Source organism: Galeopterus variegatus, unplaced genomic scaffold (genome assembly GCF_000696425.1).
Source record: "Galeopterus variegatus unplaced genomic scaffold, G_variegatus-3.0.2 Scaffold358, whole genome shotgun sequence".
NCBI classification, from domain to species: domain Eukaryota; kingdom Metazoa; phylum Chordata; class Mammalia; order Dermoptera; family Cynocephalidae; genus Galeopterus; species Galeopterus variegatus.
The window spans coordinates 359,241-385,626 of NW_007726469.1; the positions used below are offsets into that span (position 1 = coordinate 359,241).

Below are 26,386 nucleotides of genomic sequence, written 5' to 3' on the forward strand. Positions count from 1 at the left end.
ATCCCGTTGCCGGTCCCGGTCCGGTACGGGCGCGACACTGAGGGTTGTGATCTGTTGCCGGACACGAAAAAAGACAAAAAGGAAAAAAAAAAAAAAAGAACATATTCTGGAACACAGGGTAAATGATATACTGAAGCAATCATTGGGATGTATTATAGGCACTTCTACAAATTACCACATTGACATTGTCCCCTCTTAGAGATGTACATGCATGAGCCTCATCAAATTTCATTAACTTAACTATGTACTAACCAGCACTGCAAAGAAGAATTCACCCAGAAGCTCACAACTTAATTACCCTTAATTACCTTTAATATCTGCAGTAGTTTTAGATTAACCTCATGCAAAATGCTTTTCAAAGAGAAGTCACTAACAAAGTTGATTGCTACTAGAGACAATATCCTGATTTCACCATACACTTTAGCCATTGCCAGCCTCCCTCCCTCCCCATGGAAAATTTTTGGACACAGCAGGGATTTAATGTGACTAGCCTTATGGTGGGAATAGATAACTCTTACTTACAGTTCTACCAGCAGTGACGGGAGATCCTACCATATCAGAAATTACAGCTGTCTTTGTCCAGACTATTCTGAGATTTTATTTATTTACACAGTTTAAGAATCTGAAATATCGGGCCAACACCATGGCTCACTTGGGAGAGTGCGGCGCTCTGGGAGCGCAGTGGTGCTGGTAGCGCCAAGGCCGCAGGTTCGGATCCTATATAGGGATGGCCGGTGCGCTCACTGGCTGAGCGCGGTGTGGGCAACACCAAGCCAAGGGTTACAATCCCCTTACGAGTCACAAAAAAAAAAAAAAAAGAAGAATCTGAAATATCCAGAGTAAGCTCTACAATTCTAATAGTAAGGTCTTTCATATGGAAAAAAAATACAATTCCATTCCACTTTGCTCTTTCTTTCACAACTCTCAGCCTCCTTGCAATCTGCCATTCCACTGTGTACATCTAGAATGCTCACCCCTTTTCTAAAGGCATCAAGTATTTCTTTCCTTTTCTCAAAATTTCCTAAAATCCTTTCTTTTCCCAGAATTTTCCAATAAAATTTCTCCTCAGTCTCTACATTCAACATTCTAAGTAAGCTGATCATTATACAAATCCATAATATTGGCATAAAATGCAAATATTAATTTGTATTTTTCAAAAGGCATTTTCTTACAAATATAATATGGTAATGTATTCCTGGCATCTATAAATCCACTGGCATTTATTTTAGAAGGCAATGTCCTACAGAACAAGATCACAGCCCTTTAAAGGATCTTCTAGTGTATGTACATAAGTATTAACATGTATAAATACAGCCTAGTAATAGTAAATGATAACGTAAGTTTATGATGGTACAGATTCTGTCTTGTTTTCCCCTATATCTCCAAGAGCCTAGAACAGTGCATGATATATAACAGGTACTCAACAAATATTTAGTGAATGAATAATCCATACCTTTATAGGTAAATGTAAAACTATTCAGTTGTAATCTCAAAATTTAGATTGTTTATAATAAGTAGAGGGCCTCCCAGGGAATAAAATCAGATTAGAACTGACATATTTTTGCTACTTTCAACTGCAATTGAGGAATATACTGGAACTAAATACCATTAAGAAACAGTAGACATTTAATAGATATAAAATGCTTTGCATCACGATTCCTAGATCCCAGGCCTTAAATCCTTCAGTGGACCTCAACTTGATAAATGTTTCTGCTTAGTAGCTAAAAATTGCTAGTTAAGACACACTGAGGTATACATATAGATGATACTAAGTTATGTACATATGCTTTAGAAATACTTTTGAAAATTTACTTGCTATGCTGAAATGTCACCCCAACAATGGTCTTCTAATATTGCAATACTGGGTAAGGTCTCAAACAGATCTGCCTCATACTATGTTTAAATTCAGAGTGTTGGAATATTTCAAAGTGTATTTTAGCAATTGCCCACCTACACCCACCAGAATTTCACATACAGAAATATATTTGAAGAAAATATTAGCATTTGAGGTTCAAACAAATGCAAAGTTGACTAGGTTCTAGACTAAAATGACTTACATAGTGAAGATCTCATTAAGGTAATGCATCACCCCCTCCCCCCCAATTTAGGAAGTATAGCTTTCAGAAAACCAGAGCTGGAAGTAATCTTGAGAGGTCATCTAGTCCAATCCCCTACTATTTGGTAGGACAGCACCTAAACCACCCAAGAAAGACAGCTGTCAATTTGACTCTTAAGCTCTCCAAAATGGAGAATCTACAACCTCCTTAAGCAATCTCCTACGGATCTTGACTTAAAATTTAAGGTTTTAGTTTGACCTCAGGAAAGACAAAGATATATTCTTTTTAAATAATCCTTCATATATTCGAATACTTACATGGAACAATTTAGACTTGTTTGTTCTTTCCCAGGCTGAACAGCCTAGGGCATTAAAAAGTTAGTTGTTTCTTTCACACATCCAACCTTACAAATGATATACTGTACTGTATCATGGGCTAAGTTTAAAGAGGCCACTAAGAGAAACAAAAAACAGCAGGGTACTCTAAAAGCTCATTTTAAAACAAACCATTTCTATTATAATTATCTAATATAATCTATTGCACATAGAAAGTATCAACTAAAAAATGATTATCTAAAAAAACTACTTCATACTGACTATATTTGGCTAACTTATGCCAAGAATTTCATATGCTTCAAATTTGATTTTTACTAGTAGTTTGCAGTTAAGTAATGACATAAAAACTGGGACTCAGCTTCCTCCAAACCTTATGCTTCCTCATTTAGACAAGACAAAAACTCTCTATTTTTGAAATCTAACCTTAAACTGTTCTTCCAATTTCTCTCGAAGAGGGCTCAACTTGTCCAAGCTCTTACTCAGGTACACATGACCATGGAATTTAATAAAGGCCTTGATGAAGTCAGAGACACCCCATTTGGTTTTCACCTCATCCCGGCTGAAATGAAAAAAAAAAACAAAACAACAACAACAAAAAATTTCCATGAATTTTAAGCAACAAAATGGCTAAAACCACTTAAAGGAAGCTTTGGCTTGCAAAAACAAGTTATTTGAGCACCTGGTATATATACAAGGAGAGTATTCTACAATCAACTGAAACACACACAGATGAGTCAGTACTAAGCGGCCTGTACTCTCTTACAGGGAGCAAATGAGACACTGACTGGCTGATACTCAGTGATATACACAAAACTATTACAATATATCTATATATTTAGAAACAAAAGAAACGTAGAGAAGTGTAGAGAAGCATAGGTAACTTATTTCCTGTATGCCAAAATTTGAGGGGTTACACAAAGTAACAGGTTACACAAAGTCTTCTTGGGGAAAAAGTCAACCCTACCTTTCCAGTGCTTTAGAAAGTGCTTTTTGTAGATTAGTGGAGGCTGCTGGGAAAGGGAACTTCACAGCAATGCTTCTGCAGTAGTAGAAAATTGTGGTCAGATGGTCTCCTTTGGAAGAAGCTAAGATAGCCAACTGATTGTAAGGCTGACCTACAGGAGAAAAGTTAAGATTCTAAAGTAACCCAAGAACCATAAAATCTTACCATCAGAATACAAATGATCAGTTTTTAAATCTTCAAATTAATAAAGAGGAGTATTTTATAAGGTAAATCTCATGACTATCTCATTACTAATGGGCATAATGTCAAACAGCACATTTTAGCAATAATACACACTATCACGTGTAAGTGAAAAAGTCATATGATTAGGGTGGAGAGCACTACACGTTCAAATAAGGCTTCGGAAAGGGCTACACAGAAAATATTTTCAGTTTTGCAGACCAAATGGTCTCTATCACAGCTACTCAACTCTGCCACTGTAGTGTGAAAAAAGTCATAAACAATATAAAATGAATAGTGTGGCCACACTACTTTCCGTGTTTTAGATTCTTTCTAGAATTTCGATGGAGTTTAACAAGAATGATTTACATTACCAAATATCAGCTGTAATTTCTTTAATTCAAGAACCACTGCTAATGCCTACTTTGGGCCATCAAAAGATGAAAGCATTATCTTTTAGCATTAACATCACGTAGAATGTCTTGTAATACCATTTTTCTAGGGGGAAAATGGCAGTATTAAAGAAATAATTATTCTTTTACAATTAAGGAAGCTACAGTTATAAAGCAATATTAGATCACATTAAGGAATATTGCATTTATACTGCTTTATTGAAAATAAAAATAATTTTAGTTGTAAAAAAAATAATTCGGGCCGGCCCGGTGGCGCACTGCTACAGTGCACCGCTTGGGAGCGCGGTGGCGCTCCCGCCGAGGGTTCGGATCCCACATACAGACCGGTTCCCGCTCACTGGCTGAGCGAGGTGCGGACGCAACACCGAGGTTTGCGATCCCGTTGCCGGTCCTGGTCCGGTACGGGCGCGACACTGAGGGTTGCGATCCATTGCCGGACATGAAAAAAGATAAAAAGAAAAAAAAAATAATAATAATTCATTTCAGGTTATATGAAAGGTACAGTTAAAAGGAAAAATATGACACTGAATACCAAAACAACATTTATTGCTTTCATAAAACTTGAAAGATAAGCCTTGAGATATTTGCCATATTGCTGTAAAGAAAAAAAAGTATCATAGTCAACCTCAAGTTGATAGGCCCACTCACCATTGGAGGGGACAAGCTGAGCTGCATGCCTATAGTAGGACTCTGCCTGGCTGGTCTGGTTTCTGTATCGAGCTAAGAAGAAAAATAAAATTTTATTTAAAAAATAAAAAATAAAAAAACAACTGATAGGGCAGTATTTCCAAATAGCTATAGTTTGAAATTATAAAGGTTTCCATTGAAGTTAATTTAAGATCATTAAAAACAGAAAATACTTCAAAACAAATTAACCATAGGATTATGTGTAAAGTGTCCACCTGGCCTTCCCTATTTGAGACATTCAGCACGTAATCACTTTTAAAGCTTACCTAGACCCCATTTTCAGGTCCTCCAGTGTCATGCATCACCAGCTCCCACTACAGACTATGCTGGTGACCTGGAGCTGGCCCACAAGAAGTGGTGAGTTATATGGCACTTAAAAACAAAACAAAACAAAAAAACACTACACAATATGATCTGAAAATCATGGATTTTTTCAATCTTATAAAGTGATTTTGAAAAATGTCTCTTACCTATTCCATATTAAGTATGTGTTGTGCATAGAATACATTTAAATAAAAAAAATAAATAAAACCTAACCACACTATCACTGAATCTCCCTGCACAACTCACTCACTTTGGTGTGATCCCCTCATGGAATCATTGATTTATGACATTAAAAAACCTAACATCTTCAAACTTAAAATCAGTAATGTTCTCCATTCTTTTTTATTTGAGGACAAGCAAAACATAATCCTATAGTTAATCTGTTTTACAACCTTTTTAGGTCACCTTAAAGGAATGAATAAGAATAAATAAGTTACCTATTGTTCCCAGATAAAATACATATAATGGAAATACAAATTTAATTTTAAAAAAGATGAGAGTTAAAAATGAGCTTTTAGTGCCCTGGTCGGAAGAAAAGAAGGCAATCTAGCTTCAGAAGGAGTAATTTATAAACGCCATTTATTCCAAAAAGTACAGACTTTTAACTTAGATAATATTATAGTACCACTCTGACAAATACAGCTTTGATTACATTTTGCCATTTATTATCTGCCTATACTTGCATAAAGTCTGAATGAAATTTAAATCTTAATATGAAGGTTACTTCCTGCAAGATCCTCTGCCAATCCCCAAACACTGAGAAATTATAAGTTTCTTAAAATATATGTTAGTTTCCTCTGTGACCATCTAAATTGTGTGTGCATGCTCAGTTTAAAGGAAAATAATTTCTTTCTATTACTACTCCAAAGAAAAGAATGAAAGTATTATCAATTCCTCCATACCAAAGACTCACCAATGTCTCCAAGGTGGACGAGGCAGTGCTGGCAGATATAGGAACAGGAACTAGACTGTGGCTTCACTATGGCGCTTGTATGCGTCTGTTTATTGCTGATAATTCCCAGTTGGGAAGACTTCACACGGCATGGTAAATCTACATTAAACACTGTACAGAGTTCTTGTAATAACTAAAAGAAGAACATCAGCAAGATTTAGTAGTAAGTCAGAACTGCTAAGTCATAAGTACTCTAACAATAAAGTTTGTACACAATAATACATGAACCTAGTATCATATACTGCTGAGACCTGTGCAAGAACTACATAAAAAGTATATGGTAAACTTTCATAGGATAACTAGTATCATTCATTACAAATCATATCTTTTGAATTCTCAAGTATTAGAACAATTTAGGGTGTGCATTTGAAAGGAACAGCAGCATTTTTTTTTTTTTTTGTCTTTTTCGTGACCGGTAAGGGGATGCAACCCTTGCTGTGGTGTTTCCTGCACTGCGCTCAGCCAGTGAGCGCTGTGAGTGCATCGGCCATTCCTATATAGGATCCGAACCCGCGGCGGGAGCGTCGCTGCGCTCCCAGTGCCACACTCTCCCAAGTGTGCCACGGGGTCGGCCCAGAACAGCAGCATTTTTAAAAAAACACTATTTATCTGAATAGGGTTTTCAGACAAGTTTAGCAAGTGAAAAAAAGCAAGACATTCTGTGAAATGCTCTACTTCTCTCAGAAACACTCAAAAAACATTAAAGATTGGTTGGTTAGAAATGTGACTTAAATGTAAGCCAAAGTTTTTGTCAGACTTTAGTAGTTTCTCAAGATTTATTTTCTTAGGCTCTATACCAATTCACATGTCTCTGCATACACGACAGATCTCATGGTATTATAGACCTTATGTAGACCACCCATATTTACTCCTCTCTTCTCTCTTCCTAAAGTATAAAGAGTTCTTCCTCCTAGTCAGATCTAACTCCTCTACGTGTGCCTTTACTCCATACTTTTCTGTCTCCTGCTTGTCACCCCCTCATTCTTTCATCTACTTTCAACTTCTCATGCTTCTTTCCTGTGGCCCACACACAAGTGTCTCCTACAGAAAACAAACAGAACCAAAACACTCTCCCTCAATCCTAGATTCTTTTCTAGAAACTTTCTTCCTCTTCTCGACTTAACTTCAAAGGAGTCCACACTTTTCCTATCGGCTTTCTCAGCTCCTATTTACTCCTTAATCTCCACATAACCCCCTTCTTCCCACTCCATCACCCATTACAGCTTTATTGAAACTGCTGTCAATCAACAATATGTTAACTATTAGCCAAATACAATGGACGTTTTTTAGTTGTCATCTTAATCGACCTCTCTGCTGCATTTAAAACAACTGATCTTATGGTTGATTACTGAGCTTTTTCTAGCTCCTTGTATCTCTCCAAGCATTCCTGTTCAGTTTCCCTCATTAAAAGGCTTTTCTCCTCCTACCTTGCCACCCAGGGTTTAATTCATAGCCCCCACACAGTTCTTCACATTTTATTTTCATCTATTCAAGTATTTACTTGTAAATATACTCATTCAAATATTATTATATCCATCCAAATATTTGGCTACTGTACTGGACACATGGTAAGCAAGACACAAAGATGAATAAGAATCTGAGTCTTAAAAGAGTTTGTTGCCAAATGGGCAAGTCAGGTACAAGAAGGGGGGAAGGGGGGAAGGGTGCAAGGGAGGAAGGAGGCAGAAAGACAGGAGGAAAAGAGGAGGAGGAGGACAGAAGGGGGGTTAACAGGGCCAGGGAGAGAGAGAACATGATATACAGTATAAGCCAAAAGAATATTCTACATTTATAATAAACTTCATTCTCTAGGTTATTTGATATATTTGTCTCCCTTTATCCTTGTGATAAAATAGTAGCAACACAGTATATGTAGGTATAAAGCTCCATTTTTTTCAAATGAGGATGTGAAATCAATGGAAATATCAAGGGATTTGACTAAGGTTACAGAATTAAAAATACCTTGATTCTTTTACCACTCTTTCTAACATCTGCAGAATTCACAATATAAAATAAGACACCCTATGGACCCACCCCCAAAGGATCTGAAATGTGCCACATTCTTCCTAAGCTAAAAACCACCTCCGTAACTGAATATAAATTCTGTGTACTCTTTCTCACTAAGCACAGGAATTACCTGCTTCATCCTTTCTTGTACTTGTACATTTGTAATGAGGAAGACATTTGCTGAGATAAAATTGGGTCAACAACTTAATTCCCAGAATGGGTAGTCAAGAAATAGAAAAGGCATTAAGTTCAGAAGAGGAACAAAAAAATGAAGAAAACAAAACAAGTCAACTGTGGAAGATAGCAAGAAGAAAATGAGAGGATAAAGCATTAAGTTCACTAGGTTCTGAAAGATCAGACTGGAAACCTAGACAAGTCTGAACATCTAGCAAGAAGAAAAAGGACTGATCACAAAAAGTAAATCAAACATTGTTGGAACATCACGTAGAATGTCTTGTAATACAATTTCTGCCTGAAACCAAAAGTTGTAAGTACAGATAGAAAATCTCCTGATGGCTCAAGAATTCTGGGAAAGAGAGCTGTAGTTGGCTTAGAGGCAGTAACAAAGTAAAACTAAAGAGAAACAGATGTTTCATGAGTTTAAAAAAAAAACTGTATTTGGGGGCCGGCCCGGTGGCGCACTACGCTAGTGCGCCGCTTGGGAAGCGCGGAGGCGCTCCCGACGAGGGTTCAGATCCCACATACAGACGGGTTCCCGCTCACTGGCTGAGCGAGGCGCGGGGGCAACACCAAGGGTTGCGATCCCGTTGCCGGTCCCGGTCCGGTACGGGGGTGACACTGAGGGTTGCGATCCGTTGCCGGACACGGAAAAAGACAAAAAAAAAAACAAAAAAAACTGTATTTGTTAATTATTCTGCAAAAACTATATTCTACCTTTATGTATGCTGACCCAGATGTACTTTACTTGGTAGTAGTTTCCTAAATCTGGATGAATGGCTGAGATAAGAAGTTAGTTCATTTTACAAGAGTATTGGCCAGGAAATATTCCTAAAACTGTAGCTGAATGATTAATGACTCTTGTTCTTCCCAAATTCCAATTATAGAATTATATCTCTCTTTTTCCTGGCTGCTGGCTGGTACAGGAATCCAAACCCCTGACCTGAGTTCCCCATCCATCAAATGATTTTTATACTATTTTATTTCTCCTCAGCTCTATACCCTATGCCAAGAATGAAAGATTGACATTGAAGATGTAGAATATCAACTTTATATGATGCAGAAACAATGATAACACTTTATTTCTGGCTTCCATTTTTTTAGAATAAGGACTGTTGTGTTTTTTGATATTTAAAAAAACAAAACAAAAACAACAACAACAAAAAACTACAGCAGAATGGTACATCTTTTCTATAACCAGCAATTTGGTTCTGCTTAAGGCACCATGCTTTAAACTGGTTAACAAAATGATAGTTAAGTAGTCAAAAACTATCTTCAAAGAAAATGTAACCACATAATCACATACTAGTCTTTTCTCCATCCACTCTAATCAGATTTCCATCCTCACCACTCTGCTGAAGTTACTCTCATCAAATCCAAGATACCATAAGTTATAAGAAGAACAATTATTTATATAATATTGAGAGGAAAAAAACACCGTCAATTTAACGGTAACCTGACATCTATTATAAACATCCCAATTTCAATGTTAAAATATTTTAAAAATGTTTTAGAAATGAAGAAATACAGTTCACCAATGACTTCCCATGTTGTCAAATCTAACTGGTCACTTGTTAAATCTTAGTTGACTTCTCAGCAGCACTCAACAGGGTTGATTACTCCCTCCCCTCACTGACGCTTTTCTCTTGGCTTCCAAGGCACCTCTCTCCCTGATTTTCTCCTATTGCAATGGTGGCTCCTCTTCTTCAAAACCTGTTCCCATCTAAGTCAGGGTTCTTTACAGTAATCATAAAATTTACTCTAGCCCTGACCTTCCCACTGGGCTCCAAGCTTGCTTGCTTATTTAGTTACTTATTTATCCAATTTATTTATTTATCCTATTTATTTATTTACTAACTTACTTATTTATCCAATTTATTTATTTATCCTATTTATTTATTTACTAACTTACTCACTTATTTATCCACTTACCTATTTGAGATCTCCACTTAGATGACAAATAAGCATCTGTCTAACATGAACAAAGCTGCTTTCATATTTAGTTACTTATTTATCCAATTTATTTATTTATCCTATTTATTTATTTACTAACTTACTTATTTATCCACTTACCTATTTGAGATCTCCACTTGGATGACAAATAAGCATCTGTCTAACATGAACAAAGCTGCTTTCACCTAGTGTTCCCCATCTCGGTAAAAGGTACGACCATTAAAAAAGCCGCTCAAGCTGATAAATCCATCCAATTCTTTTCATTACTATGGCAGCATCCTGACTAGCTTCATTCCTGATCCCAGTGTCCAAAGTGATCTTTTAAATTTGATCATGTTACTCTCCAATTCCTTGCAACTACACTTAATATTAAAATTCAAAACTCATTTTTGCCTATAAGGCCAAATAATGATCTGGAATTGCTCTCCATTCTCAATACGGTGACTAAATGTGCACTGTGTGCAATCAAGATGTATGGAACATTATTTAGTAACACCATCAAATGTTTCATTAGCAAACCAAGACAATATAAAATTGCAAGTTAAAATCCTATTAATGTTGATATCCGAAAAGTCTAAATTAAATTACCATAATGTGAGAATAAAGTTTATTGATGCTTACTATACAACTGTCATAATTATTCAACCATTATGCAGGTAGGGGAGAATCAATGCTTATAAAAATTTCAAAAAATTTTTTCAAAATTAAAGTACCCATACATTTTCACTTATAAAACAATTTTTGAGATATTTGAATGATTTTACAATTCACCTGCTTATAAAGTGTTCTTTAAAATACCATGCCCTCTCAATAAAAACGATTCTTGCCTTACTTCCTCGCAGATTTCTTTTGATTTACCACTGTCCAGTTAAACTGCTGGAAATGTGTCACATGTATGTCACATCATTAATAAAAAAGAATCATTTTTCAAGATGACAAATCAATCTGTATAATAGCTATTACAAAAATGTACTGCAGAAGGTAGGTGCCTTCCCTCTCCCTCTAACAGAGCCAGCTACAACCTCCCTCCTGTTCCCCCTACTTCAGTCATGTTCCCAGTTACTAGCTTATACTGCATGGGAGAAAGAAGAGATTTGAATCAGAAACAAGACTGAAGTTTTAAAATTGGACTGTGCTTCAAAAACTGAAAGCAATTGGAATGTTAAGGACTCTGTCCAGATAATGACGGAAATCTGGAAATTCAATGGAGCATAGTAGAAAGCAGTAACTGGTGGGGGAAAAAAGACGACATTTTTGTTAATACCCTATTTAACTGAGATTACTCAATTAACATAAGAATCAAACTATAAATTTTATATAATTTTTCACATAACACAATAATTTTCTCATAATCTTAAAATATCATCACAAATACCATTTATCAAAGTTTCATGTTTCCACTTTACAATTATGCCATAATTTATTTAACTATTACTCTATTGTAGGGCATTGGTGTTATTTTCAAATGTTAAGATTTGAATTATAATATCCATTTGTTCCTTTAAATGTGATTATCATCATTATTAAATATCCACTGATGTACGAACAAAGGAAAAAAATGTATTGCAAAAAAAAACCACTCATAACTTCTGTACTTCAAAAAACTCTAAGTAAAATGAAAGGACAACAGAAGAAACTGGTGAAAATGTTATCAATACAACCTTTTGGGAAAACAACAATATTTATCAACAGTATTTAAACTTTCACTCATTTAATGATTTCAATTTGAATTGGTTCTCAGGAAATAATTAAAGTAATTGCTTTATACACAAAGATGCTCATCAAACTTTTTAATAAGGAAATGCTTACATTATGTTTATAAAGCAGATACAAGACTGGATATACAGTGTGGTCTTAACTCTGTAAAAATGTATGAAAACACTGGAAGGATGTATGTTAAAGTGGTAATCTATCCTGAATGGGGAGATTAATAAAAAATTTTTTGTACTTCGTACAATTTTCAGATTTTTAAAATTAGTATGCATTATTTCTATAATCAGGAAAAAAATCCATATCTATTACTGTATCCATCTTTTCATTTATACTGGAAATTTCCTTGAAGGTAAAGATTCTCTTATCTCCCTCCATATCCTCAGTATCTAGTACTGTGCCTAACAGTAGGCTTTTGAAAGCTACTTACAGAATTAACCTTTAACATTTGCTTTAAGGACTAGTTAAGTGACACATCAATCCCTCTCCTCTAGAAGTATCCCCTCTCCAGAAGTATCAACTTTTACTACAAAAAGTTGGCATAAATTTGAAAATGAATTTTGAGAATAACCGTATGAGTTCTTTCAATGTGATGAATGTTTTAAGTCTCAGTAAAACATAAATAATCTCTATAACATGATAGCTATTTGATGTCTCCCAACACAGAGATTCCTTTTTTTTTTTTCTTCATTCAAAGAAATGGTAAAACCAAAATGAAGTCATAACACAGGTAGCAATGGTCAAGCAGCAGCATAGGGAGAATTGGCCAAAGATTTCTTTCAGTGCAACACCCTCAAAATCTTGCCTTATCATTGTAAGATGCTAATTCATACATTAAAATGTTATTAATGAAATTATGAATGCTATTACAAATGAATGAGATAACAATTTTCTAAAGAATTCAGCTTACAGTAAAGAAAATTCCGAGGTCAGAAATAAGATTTATTTATTCCTTTACCTTAACTGATTTAGAAGTTGTATCAGGATGTGACTAAGGAAAAGGAAAGTCTCTGAGGACTATAAATAATAGCTTATTATTTAAACTGAGGAAAAGTTACTTCATTTCTTAGTTTAATAACATTTCAAGAACCACATAAATTCCATTGTATAAATAATACTATGAAAACTCACTTTATATTACAAATTTTGACCATTTCTTATCTGGCACAACACAGCTGTTACTTTCATAATGACTATATCCATACCCATAAATTTACATTTGCTCTAATACCACGTGTATGTAATTTGACTACTACTGCTTTTTCACTAAGGCTCTCATTAGCCCTTTTCTATCCATAGTTATAACCCCAATCTTTATGCCAAAACAGAAATTTTTAAACAGGAGAGACTTTATGTTTTTAAAGGTCTTATGGTAAACAATTTGGGACATTTTGTATTCACTTACGATTATAGGTGACCAGTCCCTAGATGGCCCACATAGTGGCTACACAAAATGTTTAAATGAACAAAAGATGTGTACAAAGAGCAGAATATTTATCACTAACACTAGGAAAACTGGTACACAATACAGAACTCACTTGAGTATAGAAGCCACTAGCTGCCTCTAGAAACAGAGAAAGGTTCGCCTGAACTTCACTCCGATTCGGGTTTGCTCGATTCTTTGCCTGGCCTTGTAGTGTTGTGATCTGATTCTTAAAGGCATGATTCCAGCTGAAAACAAAATGTAATTCTATTTGGTATAGCAGTGACTCACTGGGCAGACACTGGTCCCCCTGAGAACAAGAAAGAACTGTTTGTTATAATTATAACACACTAGACATTAAACCTGTATTAAAGTTATTCATTTATTTAAATAACTTATGCTTCCCTTTGAACAAGACTAAACATGTAGTAGAATCCAACTGACCTTAATAAACACTTACCAAATGTTCAAATAATCAGATTGTGGCTTCAGCTATTAATCTTTTAGAGCTACTAGAGTTAGAGCCTATTTAGGAATCCCAGTACAAAATCAGAACCACAGTGGCAAGATCAAAGTAAAAATAAGCTATTAATGAATTTCCATATTTTGTGCCAAAAATAACTGACTATACCCTATGAAGTGACATCTATGGGGGAAAAAGGCTTTGTAAATATTAAGTCATATCTCTTACTTCCCCAAATGCTATATCCTACAGCATTCAGTTCCATTCCTACTTAAGAGTTTTGTTCATTTCTCTTGGGATTAATATTTTCTGTAGAGCTTGAATATAAGCCACATTTCAATTTTGGCTATTTAAAACAAGAAACAACACAATGCTGAAATATGGCATATTTCAAAATCCTGTTATAAAATACCTTTTATTAATCAAGTTATATAGAGAATCAATTTAAATTCAATTATGATGAAATACAGTCACTCTCTAACTTGGAAATATCAGGAGTTAAAAAGAAAAGAACTAGAATGGAGGAACGATATTAATGGCTTGACTAAAGAAAGCAAACACAGATAAGGGGTTTATAACCTACCTGGAAAGTACTTAATTCTTTATCGGTGTCAACTTTTGAGGCTTTACAGCACTGTTTTTTGTTCTGTTTTTTAATGATTTAGGAGGACAATCACTCCCTCAGATTTCTGATGACATCTTATCCTTGACTCTAATATCACAGATATGGATTCTGACTGGTCATGCTACAGCTCTATTACTAGATTTCCTAAAAATATGAGGTATCTAAGAAAAGTATGAAAGATAGAAAAAGCTAATCTTCATCACAACTTAGAGAACTGGGCATTTAGACTGAATATCCTTAACTGATTTTTCAATTTCTCTGTTCCAATTTATAAGGCAAGGCTTTCCATGAAAGGAATTTATTTACTCACTTGGAAATCTGGTTATCTGCCATTTCGCCCCTCACAGAAAGAACAAGCGGAATAGCCTAAATACATAAAATCTTTCTTTAGTTTTACTGTGGGTGGAAAATACTGATTTGATTAAAAGGAAGAACTTTCCTTATAATATAAATACATTTTCCTGTCAGGAGAAATTCACAGAATCACATTTACCAAAGAAAGATTTTTCTAAAGCCCACTCTTGAATTTTTTTTTTAATCATAGCTTAAATGAAAGACTGAATACAGAGAATCCAAACATGCTTAGTACTTGAAATATAGATATTTGTTTTTCTGATATGCCCTAAAAAGCTGTCCTAACGACCTTAATAAGATGCAACTCTAAATATTTCTCCTCTTACCTCCAAAGACTGTATCTGAGATCATACCAATGGCCAAATAGTTTGATCAACCCCCCCCCAAAATATTGGAATTTCTTTCCATTAAAAAAGACTATGAGGCAGGTTAAAAAAAAAAAAAAGGCCAAAGTGTTTTAAAGCCTTATTGAGATTCTTGATCTTACAGGGACATCCCAAATGATAATACTTACAGATCCTGTTCTACTTTCTTGTCTAAAGCATATTCCAAATCAGTAACTAGCATTTTCTGGTACAGGTCCTGCAGAGCCTGCCTGGATGTCCAGACCTCAGCTGGACCCAGCTTAGAATCTGAGTAACAAAACAAAAACACAACAGAAGACAGATAAACAGACAGTTAAAACCGGTATACTACACCAATGATTCCTTCCCTATTTCCCCCAAAGCATTCCATAGACTGCTGCAGAAGTTTTAGATCACTACATTTCAAGTGACTTTCACCTTCTGGGTAATGACTAAATTTGCTTTAAAATGCTTCTGTATTTGTCTTTTAAATTTGAAGTAACATCATAGTGAAAATGAATGTTTCACCCTTTGCTTTAGGCTTGGATTTTTGCCTATTCACATCATAGGAAGATAAGGCTCACAATAAGTCACTCCATTTGAAATGATGGACTGCCAAGTTGGTCTGTTTACTCTCATAACTATATCTCTTTGTCCAAAGAAACTTTTTTCTTTTTCTTTTGAATCATTCTCATAAGTGTCCTTACAGAGTTTACATCAGCTCACCATCTAGCAGTTGCTTGGGTATTCTGTTCCTCCTATTTTATATATGTCAACCCAATAAAGCTATGACTATAAGCATTATTTTAATGAGTGGTACACTGCTTTCCAACACACTTTTATGAGCAATCCACATTTGCCATTTAATGGAAAGGAGGGCTGATAGAAGTCTGGATTAAACTGCTCAAGAAGCCAGATGAGAGACAGAGAATAGGATGAAATTAGAAAGTCAGGCTATGACTATATATAATGCAAAATCAGGCCATGTTTTCTGCCATAGTCCTGCAAGGCACATTAACCTTCCCAATTACTGGGCTTACGATTGCAATAACTGACAGTAAGCTGCCTCCGTAGCAGAACTTAATAAGGGACTTTTCAATTACATACAATAAATACTGAAAGCAAATAATAAGTTATCATCCCTTTTGGCAACTAGGACAGAATTCAGTATTACGAGTAATATAGGAAAGAGGATATCCTTCCATTAATTAAACAGTAAAAAATATGGCGTGAAAAAGAAACAAGCCACCCAATACCTGTCATGTCAGCCTTCAGGACTTCTGCCTGCCTAGATAAGGAAAAAAGAACATCAGTTAGAAATGAAGTAGACCTAACCAACATAAATAATACTAAAAGTTAAGTGAAATCATATACAGTTGACCCATGAACAACACAGGTTTAAACTGCATGGTCTACTTATATGCAAAGTTTTTTCAATAAATATATTGAAAAATTTCTTGGAAATCTGTGAAAATTTTTTCACAATTATCTTTTCATTTTTGATGTCTAGTGTTAGTAATACATATAACATCTAAAGTGTTTTGTATCACATAAGACAATATTGATGTAGGTACTGGGAGACTATTTTGTAAACAGATGACATAAAGTTATAGTATCAATAAATACAGTACAGAACTGTAAATGTATTTGCTCTTCCTTATGATTTAATTTTTATTTATACATATTTATGGGGTACAGAGTTGACTATCAGTATTTGGGTACAGTATATGACGATCAAATATTATTAGCATGCTCATCATTACAAATCATTATTTTTTGTGTCCCTTACCCAATTATTCTCTATCCCCTCCCTCCCCTTCTCTCTTTCCCACCTCTAGTAACTACAGGTCTGTTCTCTCCTTCTGAAAGTTCGATGTTTTATTATGGTCTGTCTTTCTTTGTTTCTTAGCTCCCACTTATGAGTAAGGGCATGTGGTATTTCTGTTTCTGGGCCTGGCTCCTTATGATGTTCTTAATAACATTTTCTCTAGCTTGCTTTATTGTAAGAATACAGTATATAATACATACAACATACAAAATATGTGCTAATCGACTTTGTTTTTGGTAAGGCTTCAGGTCAACAATAGGCTATTAGTAAACTTTTTGGGGAGCCAAAAGTTATCTGCAGATTTTTGACTGTGTGAGAGGTTGGTGCCCCAACCCCTGTGTTGTTCAAGGGTCAACAGTACTACAATAAGGATGTATAGCATAGCAGCTATATTTGTGGCACTGCAAATATTATCTCTGCTTTAACATCAAGGGTAGCACTAGGTCTTGGCAAATTGATGCCATTACTTCAAAGTTTGCAGGATCATCAGTGACCTCTTCTGCTAAGTAGAATTCACTTTCTTGCTGTTTTCCTCCAAACCTGATTATTTAAGATAACATATGATATTCATAAATTTTAAAAATTTCCCTCAGTGCTCCCAGGAAATCTTACTGTTTCTCAATTCACTAGTCACTATCATTATTTCAAATTTTCACTCTCCTCAAGCTGCTGATACCTGTTTCCCCTTCCTTCCCAAATGATAGTCCTTTACCTCAGGGAAAACAATTCCCACTTATGAAATACTTACTGCATTTACACAGCCCTCTTCTTTCTCTTGCTAAAACACTAGAGGCATTGCATCTTCAAGAATTGCCTGTATTCAAGAAATCCAAAACTGAACACATGACCCATACTCATCCCTCACCACTAGGTTCTCTTCCTAGTGTTTTGTTTTTTTTTTAAATCTTTGCAAGGCTGTTGGCATATTCTCTTAAAACTTAAGATCATACAACTCGATAAAGCATTCCACATATTCTATCCTACCAACTTTACGACTGCTCCTCCACTCCGCAAAAGTCCTACTAAAGCACTAATTTATGAAACTTATACTGAGAAAGCCAGGGCTAATTATGCATCTTTACTGGATTTAATGACCTTTCATTCCATCCCTTATCTGCAAAGTTACAAAGGACATACAAATTTTACTATGCTTCCATACATTAGCTAAAAACTCATACTTACTCAAGTATATACAGGATATTTTATACTTAGGATTGTGTGTCTAAAGCTTATTTTCTCATTTCAAATAAGTTTTCTTTTGTAAAGATGAACAAGTATCATTTCACTATGCTAACATCCACCCAGTGAGGATACCAACTTCCAGTCAAACAAAGACTACCCAGAGTATATAATAGGAACTATCTACAAATAATCTCCTTTTCTTATGGGCTATCGGTCAGCTGAAGAAGTATAATTCTTGCAGATTCTGGGTCAGGCTTTCATTGATAAACGAAGATAAAAATTTTACTTCATACTGTTAATGTAATCTATCTAAGAAAAGCCATAAAACTAAAAATTCAAGCAATTAACATAAATACAAAAATGTCATTAAAACTATCTGACATAAATGTTAAAGCATTCTGAAATTCCAGAATTTTTGATTCCTCAGTAAGTCAAGGGTAGAAGTGCTCATCTCTAGGCAGTTCTTTCCTCGGTTTTAAAGGAAGCACATGTTAATGACTAAAATAACCTTGTTAAGTTGAACTGATAAAAAGACAGCTAAGTGAAAAATATAACAACTCTCAGGCATAGCTATGATTATTTTATAAATGAGGAAACTGAAGCTCCAAGATGTAAAATAATTTGTCTACAGTCACAAAGTAATCAAGACAATTAAGAATAAATTTTGTTCTTTCTGACTCCCAAGTCCAAGTTATTTCCATTTCTTTCAAATTAGAATAACAAAATTCTATGACATAAAAAGCTAACACAGGCTTATCTAGGTCCAGTTTTGTGCTCTGTCCATTAAACATTAAGTCAACTAGCCTAGATTAAATTAAAATTAAAAGATCTGTTCATAAAGGAAATAAATTATACCTGCAATTTTTTATCAAAAAGACCATGAGAAGAAAATTTCATACTCTATTGCAGTGGTCACCCTGTGAATAAAATTCTCTCTTTCGCCCTGGACCTATTTTTGTAAAGAAAGTTTTACTGGAACACAGCCACACCCATTTACATATTGTCTGTGGCTGCTTTTAGCTACAAGGGCAGAGTCGAGTAGTTGTAACAGTGACCACATGGCTCCCAACCCTAAAATATTTACTACCTGGCCCCTTTACAGAACAAGTCTGCTGTCTCCTGCTCTAGGAATACTTGATCAAAAGAACGAGAAGTAAATGTAAGTTCCTAAACCAAGGAGTTTTCCAATATGAAGAATCATCAACAATAGTGTCTTCACAGTAAAGACCTATTTTTATTAGTTAATATCTTAATCTCGTAACAAAGAGGACTATGTTAAAAAATGCAGTCTTATTGAATGAGAAAGAGTATTTGTAGGCCACAATATATTTTTGATAGAATTGATTGGCAAACTGTTTAAAACAAGGTTTGGCTTATTGACTTTTTTCTTCCATGTCCCCAAAATACCCATTTAGACAGGTGGGAGGGAGGGTTAAGCTAAAAGCTATTATCTCATTAGGAAGAGTCCCTATCTCTACCCCTAAACAAGCATTAGTTTTGGGTAGTTGTTTTTTTTTTTTTTTTTTTACAGTGTACAATATATAATAAATCAAATCAATTTATATGTGACCTTATACAAATGTTTTAATGAATATTAGCACAAAATTGGCTATTTCATTATTTTACTTCATTAAAAAAATTATACCTCAACTGTTCTACTGGTTTTGTTAAAGACCTTCAATAGATTAAGATTACAGTTTACTGCCAGTGCTTATATAAAGAGACAAGAGTTTTAAAATGTTTTTCTTGGTAGAGTGTGGCAACATAAGTTCCTTTTTATTCTCACTTTAAGCTGAAGGAATTAAGGAAAAGAATGAACAAACCAAGAATCCAAGAATTAAAATCACCATGCCTTCAATTAAAAAAAGCACTATTAAATAGTTATAAAATGGAAAGCTTTCAAAACACTAAAATACATTATCTTATTAGTTATCAAATAATAAGAAATCAAGCATTTCTATTAAGCAGTAAAAAGAAAAGACTAAGAGGCTGAATAGAATCTGGAACATTCAGAGACAGTCAAATATGTTGAATGTTAAAGATCTGAAACAATACTCTTGGAGACAACATAATCATCAAAATCTATAAATACATTTAATGCATTCTAAGCACTAGGTACTATAATAGCTAACACTATATATAGCACTTACTATTGTCAGACACTGTCCTAAGGGCTTTACATAATCATTTAATTCATGCTATGTACTATTATTGTCCCCAATTTATAGCTGAAGAAACCCAAAGAGATAGACGTTAAGTAACATGCCCAAAGTCACAGTCAGTAAGCAATAAAACTAGCGTCTGAACTCAATCAGTTTGGCTCCAGAGTCTAACTCCCAACCAATATATCACAGTACCTCTGTCATACAAGAGTGTAAGAAAAAAAATCTGGAATGTTTGATAGTAATAGCCCATAGAACTGGGGTTTTCAATAGTTAACCATTTTATGATAATTATTTAATAATGTTACTAGAGGAAAAAAACCCTAAAATTTGGGTTACTTTCTTTAACGAATACCTTGATCATACACAGCACTTATATAACAATGCAAAATAACAAATAACAGGGGCCGGCCCGGTGGCGCACTGCTACAGTGCGCCGCTTGGGAGTGTGGCGGCGCTCCCGCCGAGGGTTCGGATCCCACATACAGACCGGTTCCCGCTCACTGGCTGAGCAAGGTGCGGGAGCAACACCGAGGGTTGCGATCCCGTTGCCGGTCCCGGTCTGGTACGGGCGCGACACTGAGGGTTGCGATCCGTTGCCGGACACGAAAAGACAAAAAGGAGAAAAAAAAAAAAAAAAAACAAATAACAGGATAATCTCATTTAAGAATATACACTCTAAGATTCATTTAAAACTGTAAACTATTTCCAAATCAAGGGCACATAAAATGGGAGATTCCTTCTACCTGAACACCTGACCCCCTTTCTCCACGAGCAGAATTCAGGAATATAAGCCAATATCTTCTAAACTCACAGCTGCTAAGGAAAGACAAATCAACTCTCTTTCATTTTGGGAAAAAAAGGCTGGAGTACCGTTCTGGAAATTTAAGCAAAAGCCACAGTAGGTTTTATTTCAAGTTAGTTTGTTTACTTATTTCCATAGAGCTCTGAGAAATATTTGGGATAACAGTATTCATTATTCATAATGATGTTCGCTCATAAACATATTAACTTAATCATAATTATTTGTCCTAAATAATAGACCAGACACTATAAAGTATGCCCTTACACACACAGTCACACAAACCTATATACAATCTATAACTCTCTAAGACATTGGCAAATCTCATGATATTAACCAGAGGAAAATAAATCACATTGACCTACTGCTGAATTTCATTTAGAAAAGGGAATCTAGGGAAGATTCTGCTCCTAAAGGAGCTGCTCTCAGTAAGTGTTAATATCAACTTGCTTTCTATGCCACTTTACAGTTTAACATGCACTTTCAAATCTCTGGACACTCCAATCTCTACACCACAACATTCACTCCATAATCTATGTTCTTTGAAAATGTGTACTTAGTTTTATACTTGTTTTTTTTTTTTTTTTTTTTTTCTTTTTTCCGTGTCTGGCAACGGATCACAACCCTCAGTGTCGCCCCCGTACTGGACCGGGACCAGCAACAGGATCGCAACCCTCGGTGTTGCCCCCGCGCCTCGCTCAGTCAGTGAGCGGGAACCGGTCTGTATGTGGGATCCGAACCCTCGGCGGGAGCACTGCCGCGCTTCCCAAGTGGCGCACTAGCGCAGTGCGCCACCAGGCCGGCCCTAACTTAGTTTTATTATTGGCCAGTTCTGGTCTGGGAAGTTCAAAGGATGAGAAGGAGTTATTCTCTCAGGCAGAAGAAATAGCACAATGATAAAAAGCAAAAGCTAAGCCAATGAATGAGGCGGACTGGAGCATAAAGCGCAAGTTAGGAAGCCACAGATGATGAAGCTGGAGAATTAAGGCAGACAGCAAATTGTGAGAGGCCTTGCATGACATGTCAAGGAGTTCAGATTCTGTCCTTTAACAGGAAACCAGGGCTGAACTTTAAGCAATGGCACAGCATCATTACATTTGCAATTTTAAAAGATTACTACAAAATGTACTGAAGATAAATTTTAAAAGGCTAAGACTGGAAATGAGGAAGCGATAATACAGATGGATGGAGAAACCCAGATTAAAGAAATATCTAGAAGTTAAATCAGCAGAAGGGGAGATAGAGCAGAGGAGAGTCTAAAATCACTTCCAGATTGTTAGTGTAGACAGCTGTGTATATTAGAAGGTGGAGTTACGTAAGCAGGCAATTTAGAGATGAGTGTCAAGCACAGAGGAGACTAGTGATCCAGCACTGGAGTGATCAGCACACTGATGGCAGTAAAAACCATGAGAATAAAAGTAATGATCGCCTAAAAAGGCAGAAGGATGGAGCTAGCTCTCTAAGGATGGAGCTAGCTCTCTCTTCACTTTTAAGGAGCAGAAAAAAGACAGTCCATGAAGGACACCAAGAAGAAACTAGCAAACAGTATGAAGGCAAGAGAAGCATGGTGTACGGAAAATAAGAGAATAAAAAGGAAGAGTAGTCAACAATATTAAATGCAGTAGAAAAAGTGTGATAAGGACTGAAAAGTTATTTTGAATTTGGTGAAATAAACGTCAGTGATAGCCTTGTCAGAGAACAGGCCATATCAGATTGCAGAGGGTTGAGGAACACATGAGGAAGATGTTTAAGATAACTGGGCTGTCAAGAAAAAAAAGGGAAGTTACTTTTTTTTCAATAGGAGAGATTTGAGCATGTTTAGCTTGAAGAAAACAAACTTTAAGAAAGAAATAGTTCGAAGATATAAGAAAGCGAGAACAAAACTGACAGCATGGTTCTAAAACAGATGGAAGAGAATGATATTAATTAGACAGGAAGCAGGACTGGCCTTGAAAAAGATTAAAGATGGGGCCAGCCCGGTGGCGCACTGGAGAGTGCGCCGCTTGGGAGCGTGGTGACGCTCCCGCCGAGGGTTCGGATCCCATGTGGAGACCGGTTCCCGCTCACTGGCTGAGCGTGGTGCGGGCGCGACGCCGAGGGTTGCAATCCCGTTACCGGTCAGTAAAAAAGACAAAAAGGAAAAAAAAAAAGAGTAAAGATGAAATTGGAGGGAAGTAAGTTTAGACAGAAATGTGTTAAGAGAATTTGGAAGTACTGGGGATGGGGAAATGTCAGGATAATTGACAGCTACACTGTTTCAATTTCAAAGAAAGTAGATCAGATCAGCATCTGAAAGTAAGAAGGAAATAAAAGGAGGAGAATGGTAAATCTTTGGGTAATTACAAAAAGAACAGGAAAGTGAGCTTTAATAAAAAAAGAATTGTAGAAAAAGTGATAAGAGCCATACAGATTAGATAAAATAGAAAAATTAATATGAAAATATATCAAGATATCAACAGATAGATGGGCAGAGGACCAAACTGATGATTTTAAAACAGGAAATACTACTAGTAAGTACATATTAAAACAGATTTTTTTTACTCTAAATAAACAAAATAATAATGCTCATGCTATCTCTAATAATGGCAGATAGTACTTTTAAGGAACTCAAGATGAAAGAAACAGAGATGTACAGATAATTTCAATACAGTAAGACTGAGTAAAAGGATAAAGATACATGGGTACTTCAAGAAGTTCGTGGATAAAGAGAATTAAAAGATAATATGAATCTTCCATAAACTTTTTAAGACCCTTCATATATTACCTCGAGTACAACTAGAGAAAGAGAAGAGCCACCAGGAGTGGTGAAGAAGATAGTGTTCAGGGCTGTACACTTCACACCTAGAATAATGTCTGGCCCACAGCAGCTGTTCAGTAAAATTTGTTAAATTTGTTGAATTAATAAATCGTAGCATGTGCATCATACAAGAAACAGTTTTATGTAATGGAAAACAATACAGAACAGACTTAAGTGTAAATCTGAGCTTTCCTACACATTACTCGTGCTACCTTGGAGTGTCTTTCCAAGACACCTTATTTTCCCCATCTGTAAAACAGGGATACAAACTACCTTTCAGAGGAATAACTAAGACAATAAGTAAATTATTTAAAAGAACCTAAGTGATAACTCAAAGGAGAGGTAATCTGACTGTGACATGAATATTTCAATGACCACCAAATTACTTTTGCTAACCTGGTTACTAACTGGCTAGTCAGGTGTCCCTTCCCCCCTACTGTCTCATGGGATCCCCTCTGAAGGGGCACACTGGGTTGAAGAAGACAACATTTCAAGGTGAAAGTCAAAAATCCTAGGTCCCCTACCACCACATAATGCTAAGTGACAAAAGAAAGATAAACTGTTTATATGTCATGAAGACTACATTCTTATTATGAATAGAAAATAAAACCAGAAGTAGATAAAGAAAAATTACAAAAGAAATTGGGCTGGCTGGTTAGCTCAGTTGATTAAAGAGTGGTGTTGATAACACCAAGGTCCAGGGTTTGATCCCTGTGCCAGCCAGCTGGCAGAAAAAGAATTGAGTTGTGATGTTATTTTTTTTCTTTTTTGCTTCTCTCCAAAAAATGGACCTGATAGCACATCAAACAATCTATAAATTATAGAAATGTCATGCTGATTGATAATAGACTCTAAACTCATCTGTTAAGAATTAACTAATAATCTAATAATAATAGTTTGATCACTTATTATTTGCCAGGTTCTGTTTATGTGCTTTCATATATTATTAAATCTTTAACTCTCATAACAATTTCTATCAGGTAAGTAATAATATTATCCCCATTTTGCTGATGAGGAAATGGAGGCACAGAATGGTTAAATAACTTGCACAAGGTCACACAACTAGGAAGTTGCAGAGCTTGGGTCCTACCCTGCATTCTTGTTTCAGAGCCAGAGCTCATAAGTGTTACATAGTTGGCCCTTTGTATTCATAGGTTCCACATCTGTGTATTCAACAAACTGCAGATTGCAAATATTTAGAAAAAAAAAAGAACTGTGACTGTATTGAACATGTGCGGGGTTATTTTTCTTGTCATTATTCCCTAAACAATAAAGTACAATAGCCATTTAAATAGCATGTACATTATGTGAGGTATTTAAAGTCTACAGATGATTTAAAGTATACCAGAGAATGTGCATAAGTTATATGCAAATACTATGCCATTTTATATAAGGGACTTGGGCATCCACAGATTTTGGTATCCATGGGAGGCGCTGGAACCAATCCCCCATGAATACCAAGGGACGACTGTACAATAAAGCAGGTCTTCTGAAATGGCCTATAGTTAGGTGTCACTATCAAAGTGTCAATCAACTTGTAGGGGCAACTATCACCTCTCAATTAAAAGCTGTATCTCTGATATCAAGCATCGTCACATGTTTTGTCATTATAAGTTGCTGTGGCCAGAGTTACTAACTCACCAAGAGTTACTAACCTACAAGAGGGCTTCCTCTAGCATACTATCATACATCTATTTCTATAGGCACTTGGGAGGCTTGACTGCAACCATGCTGACATACAGAACCCAGAGCTGAAACTCTTTGCACTAAAATTAACTACTATATATGTAACCAAAAACAGGAATTTTCCTTCCAGAGGATAACCTACAAGATGGATCACATGTCCCTAGGCTTATCATAAATATTCAGAGACCTCATATACAAACATAAAAATTTCTCAAATTTTCTTCAGTAAATTTTTTAAAAAATTTCTTGGACCACAAGATATAAGTGTTCATGACAAAGTAAACATATTTTTATGAAGCCACATAAGTAAAAAGTTCTTTAGCACACCCCTCCCCTATCTTGGCCAAAATCAAATGCTTGAGAAAGTCTCTAATTCTTCTATTAGTGTTCATAGAATATGAATACTTCAACAGATATCTAAAAGAAATAAAAACATGTAGAAATCCCTTGTAATTTTTATCCTACCTAATATTACTTGATTTCAGATGCTCCTCTGATTTCAAGTTTCCAGTCCTCATCTGGGACTTAAATGAAACGTTTTCTCCCACAATGACTATCTGCAAGAACATCCAATTTCTCATAAGGTAGAATGGTTTAAGACATTCTAGACAGAGGAGAGGAGGAAAATATGAGTTAACTCACAATAACAAGAGAACCCCATTGAAGAAAATCATTTTCTCTTTATGAGAAGGCATAGGAAAGGCAAAGGAAAAATAAAGGCCTTTTTCCTTTTTGTATTTAGTTTCTTATAACATACATCTTAAAGTTCTGTTTCATATATTCTAACATTCTAGTTGTAGACCAAAATGTTATCCTAATTTCCCTCACTGTCTGAAAGCTGAGTGATCTCTACAGGACAAACAGATACCAGTTATCCAGCAGGTTCTTGTAAAGACCGGGGAGAGAAACCCCAATAGAACAC

At 35.5% G+C, this 26,386-nt stretch overlaps 1 protein-coding gene across 1 annotated transcript in view; it reads right to left on the reverse strand.

The window, feature by feature from the left end:
• Positions 1 to 26,045, reverse strand: part of LOC103586650 (protein SMG7) — a 46,743-nt gene extending 20,698 nt beyond the window's left edge. The window contains exons 1-8 of the mRNA XM_008567948.1: positions 25,930 to 26,045; positions 16,264 to 16,295; positions 15,178 to 15,295; positions 13,337 to 13,469; positions 5,913 to 6,084; positions 4,637 to 4,708; positions 3,357 to 3,507; positions 2,816 to 2,951 (exon numbers count right to left, since the gene is read on the reverse strand). Of these exons, the coding sequence (XP_008566170.1) occupies positions 2,816 to 2,951; positions 3,357 to 3,507; positions 4,637 to 4,708; positions 5,913 to 6,084; positions 13,337 to 13,469; positions 15,178 to 15,295; positions 16,264 to 16,295; positions 25,930 to 26,045 (930 nt within the window). The remainder of the gene's footprint in view (positions 1 to 2,815; positions 2,952 to 3,356; positions 3,508 to 4,636; positions 4,709 to 5,912; positions 6,085 to 13,336; positions 13,470 to 15,177; positions 15,296 to 16,263; positions 16,296 to 25,929) is intronic.
• Between the last annotated feature and the right edge of the window lie 341 nt (positions 26,046 to 26,386).